The sequence below is a fragment of the Archocentrus centrarchus genome, chromosome 9 (assembly GCF_007364275.1).
Source record: "Archocentrus centrarchus isolate MPI-CPG fArcCen1 chromosome 9, fArcCen1, whole genome shotgun sequence".
In the NCBI taxonomy this organism is placed as follows: Eukaryota; Metazoa; Chordata; class Actinopteri; order Cichliformes; family Cichlidae; genus Archocentrus; species Archocentrus centrarchus.
The window spans coordinates 4,759,138-4,763,343 of NC_044354.1; the positions used below are offsets into that span (position 1 = coordinate 4,759,138).

Here is a 4,206-nt window from a genome sequence, read left to right on the forward strand (position 1 = left end):
ATGGGTAATACTTTAAATTAAAAATGATTACTAAAGCTATTGTGTTGTATTGTATTGTTATATTAGACAAGGATTCTTATTTCCCTGAAAGCTTGGATTTCCTTCAGACCTTTTTCCAAGTTCGGTGAGCATAAAAAAAGGTCTTAAAATCATTTCCCTGGATAATCGAGAGCAACATTCTCTCTCCTAAATCTTCTCTCCACAGCATCAATCTGAAGTTGTTTCCCAAGACCATTTTCCTCCCACCACCAGCTCCCGCCCACCGCTACGTAGCAAGCCTCAAGTGGCGAGCCAATGAGAGGCACTTCGCTAATGTATGTAGAGGGGCTGAATAAGCGAAAGACAAGCGGTCAAAGGGGAGAGAGTAGAGGACCACTTTGGACCCACAAGGATTGTTGTTTTCCCCGTGCACTGTTTGTTTGCTCTCCCGTGCGCACAAGGACTGCTTAAGGGCACTCGGGACTTCGCTCGGCTTGTTGGTGGAGATCCGCTAGGGAACGCATCGGGGGATCGCTGAGCTCAGAATCACTGCCATGGAGTGAGGCGCTGCAGAAACTCTCCTACGCTTATGGACAAGTTTTCTTTTGCTGTGAGCTTTACTTTGAGCTGCTGTTTTAGTTCCCATCCCAATCATGTACGGATAACGGACAGTTCGCTCAAGAATCCGGCTCAAATGGATCAGCACTGACGGGTGTATGGAGCCCGGATTACGCAGTGCCAGCCTGTTGAACGCCTACACACGGGCCTATCACACACCATCTGCCTCGGAATAATAACATTATATAATATTCTCCAGCGAAGACACTATCCATGGAAGTGGTGTAGAAGTTTTACACATGACACTGCTGTGAGTTTTATCCTTTTTTTTTTTCTTTGCAGCCAAAATAATGGCAAACTGGTACAATGGTGCACTGGTACAGAGCGTCTGTAGAACTGTTCGGCCTTTTGGCTACTTGATTTTGCTTTTTGGCTATTTATCCTTGGCTTCGCCGTCCCATGGTCGGCGATTGATATGCTGGCAAGCCATCATGAACTGCCAAAGCGAGGCCGAATGCAACTATGCATTTGAACACTACAATCACGCGTGTCACCCAGTGTTGAGTGGGGAGACGAAGAAGTGTCCCAGCCACTGCATTGCCTCGCTTATCCAGCTCAACTTGACTAAAAACGGGCCGGCTCTGGAGGACTGCAGCTGCGGCCGCGATTCGATATGCGCAAACGCCAAACGGGCCATAGAGCCCTGCTTGCCAAGGACTACCAGCACAGGTTGCACGGAAGCCCGGCAAAAGTGCGAGAGAGACCCTCAGTGCAGCTCCGCAATGCACGATTATTTGAACCACTGCGGGAAACTTTTCAGCGGGGCAGTCTGCACAAACGCCTGCCTTAATGTGATCGCGAACATGCGTAAAATACCGAAGGGTCAGCTGCTGGAAACTTGTGTGTGTGATGGCACAGAAAGGGCCATCTGTGAGTTTGTCAAGAACAGCATGAATTTGCTGTGCTTCGACAGGTCTGCCAGGTATGAGGCCAGTGGCTCCGACGAAGATGACGAAGACGACTATGTGTACGAGGACGAGCCAGAGAGCGGAGCGTTTCTCCCAGCGGCCCAGTATGTTTTGATCCTGCTGGCATCCATGTTGGCTCTGTTACCCCTCTTTTAATCCCTGGTTTCATAAACTGCCCCGTCTATTGTCCGGATAAAAGGAAATCTAAACTTTAGTCGCCCCTTGACCTGCTTCTATTGTGAAAGTGTAGAGTCTCAAAGATTAAAGGGGACTGCTTTGGGCGCAAGCAAACCTTCTTTGAAATGAGTTTTAGACTCTGAAGGATAACAAATCGGGATATTTCTATGCAAATGAGACCAGAAAGATATCTGAACAGTCCTCTGATCAAACCACACCACTTACGACTCTGCAGATGCGGTGTGTTTGCGTGATAAGCTAAATAGAACTGTCTGCTTTCTCTGTCGGACTCTGATAGTAAAGTTGTCACAAAAGAGGAAAGAGTTGGCTTGTTTTGGTAACAGTATAATGGTATCAGTATAATCAGTATATGCTTTGCACTGCCATTTAAAAAAGTATGAACTTTTTTTTTAGGACAGGCCATTGCCCTTTGGCATCAGGCTGATTCATGTGATTTGTATTTAATGTTGGAATCTATTGTAAATAGATTAGGTGTTAAAGTGAAACTGTAGCCTAATTTATTACATGCCACCTAGTTACATCCAAATCACCACCATGTGAATAAAGACAGAGAATTCCAGCTTTAAAGGGAAGTTGTTTTTTTTTTTTGACTGAAAATAGTGTACATTGTATATATGTGTATAGCCTATATAGATTTTTTTTTCAGAGAATCTTCTATGGTTTAGGTTATGAGATGATTTATTCACTGTTTATAGCCCAGAGAAAGAAATGTCTAAATCCACTGTATGACTGCCTTAATAATATACCTTTATAGAAAGGCATAAAGGAAACTTGAAGATATCATTCTTGACTGTGAGTTATTTGTTAATTTTGCAACATTACTTCCTATACAGTACTGTGCCTTAAACGTTGATAAAAAAGTGACATAGTTTTTAATGAGTCAGACAACCTTTATAACACAATCCTTTGGTCAGTTTGAGCTTGACCAGTAACAGTGTTACTTTGCTATATGACCCAAAATCCATTAAAAAAAGAGAAAAGCATCATTTGTTTGTTTTTTCGTAATTCTCAGATGACCCCTTTAAGTTACATCAGTTTGGAGTGACTTGCTTTATGCCTACCTTTCTGTAATAAGTAAATAAAATCTTTATTTTGCACATTGGTATTTTTATTTCTATAAATCCTTTTCACCGTTTATATAATGATTACAGTTGAAAGGGACACATTTTGATGATAGGCTGATTTATAGCTCAGTATATTTGGCATTAAGGTGTATTCAGTTGATATGTGGTATAATAATAAAAAGTACATGAGTCTGATCACATAGTGGAGACTCTGGTTGACCTGATTAAGGTTTTGGTTTTGGGGTTTGGTCTTTTTTTTTTCCTTTTAAAGACTCTTTTAGCACTGATCTCTCATAAATAGTTTCATCTTTACACCAAATGCAACCGTCCAACAAACCTGAATTTTTACGCAGCTGTTTGTGAAACTGCAGTAAACACATTTAAATGCAGGCCAGCTTCTTCTGCTGACTGATAGTCTAATGACCTGCTATGTCTTGATTTAGCTGCCTGTTGTCAAAAGCAACTGTCACTATAAATCAACAAAACACCCTCCCCTCCAACAACACCCGAGGGCACTAAACTCAGGTGTCAGAATTTACTGGCTGTTAAAATCACACTCTGTATTCTTTTTTTTTTCTTTATGCAAAGTACGGTTTATAGTCATATGTTATTTAGATTAGATTTTTATTCAAGAAACTGAAGAAAACATCACATCACAAATATTACATGTTATCCTATTTTTATTTACAGTCATGTCATTGTGGGATAGTTCCATACATAATCGTGTATTCTTTAATTAGCTGCAGTTCCATAAAGTTTGGCAGAAATCATACTCATCTGCAGGCATGCATTCATCATTATTATTAGTAGTAGTAGTGCTATTTGCAGAAATACATTTGCAAGAAATATTGTAGATCTGCCACGCCTCTCTGGTCGGCTTTGGGGGCTTTAAATCAATGATTTGCTGCAAAATGTTTTATTAGAGGGGGGACAGGGGTACTCCAGCTGAATGGATGGAGGAGAAGTCGAGTGGCATCTTTGTCATGGAAATGTTAAGCACATAATAGTTGGGTAGCACAATGGGGAGGCACTTCATTCTTTCAGGCTGGCTTGACACCTCTGGAGAGCCGAGCGACGGGGAAGCATGTGGGAACGATCTGCTGCCGCTTGGGTCTCAAACAGCACTGTAAGAAGAACAGCAGAAGAAGAAAACACGTGACAGGCCTAGTCAGGGGGTGTTTTCTCGAGTATGCGTGTAATGTGCCCCGTGCAATTTTTTAAGGTATCTTTTTGTTTACTTTGGTACTTGTGCTTTAAGCAATTACAAGGATACCTCGATACAAAAAGTCACTTCCTATCTTTTGACATTTTAGACATTACCTAAGAGAAGTTACTTTAGGATGAAAATATGTGCTGTCTATATATTTGCTGCTTGCAAAAAACTTCCTCAGATCCTGCAGCGCCTAAATGAAATACCTTGTCAGTTTCTTGCAGGGCCG

At 41.7% G+C, this 4,206-nt stretch overlaps 1 protein-coding gene across 1 annotated transcript; it reads left to right on the forward strand.

Moving 5' to 3' along the window:
- The first annotated feature begins 257 nt into the window (after nt 1-257).
- Nucleotides 258-2,686, forward strand: gas1a (growth arrest-specific 1a). The gene has a single exon (XM_030736926.1). It carries the CDS (start codon nt 888-890, stop codon nt 1,659-1,661), a length of 774 nt encoding a protein of 257 aa, XP_030592786.1. The 5' UTR covers nt 258-887; the 3' UTR covers nt 1,662-2,686.
- Nucleotides 2,687-4,206: the final 1,520 nt, after the last annotated feature.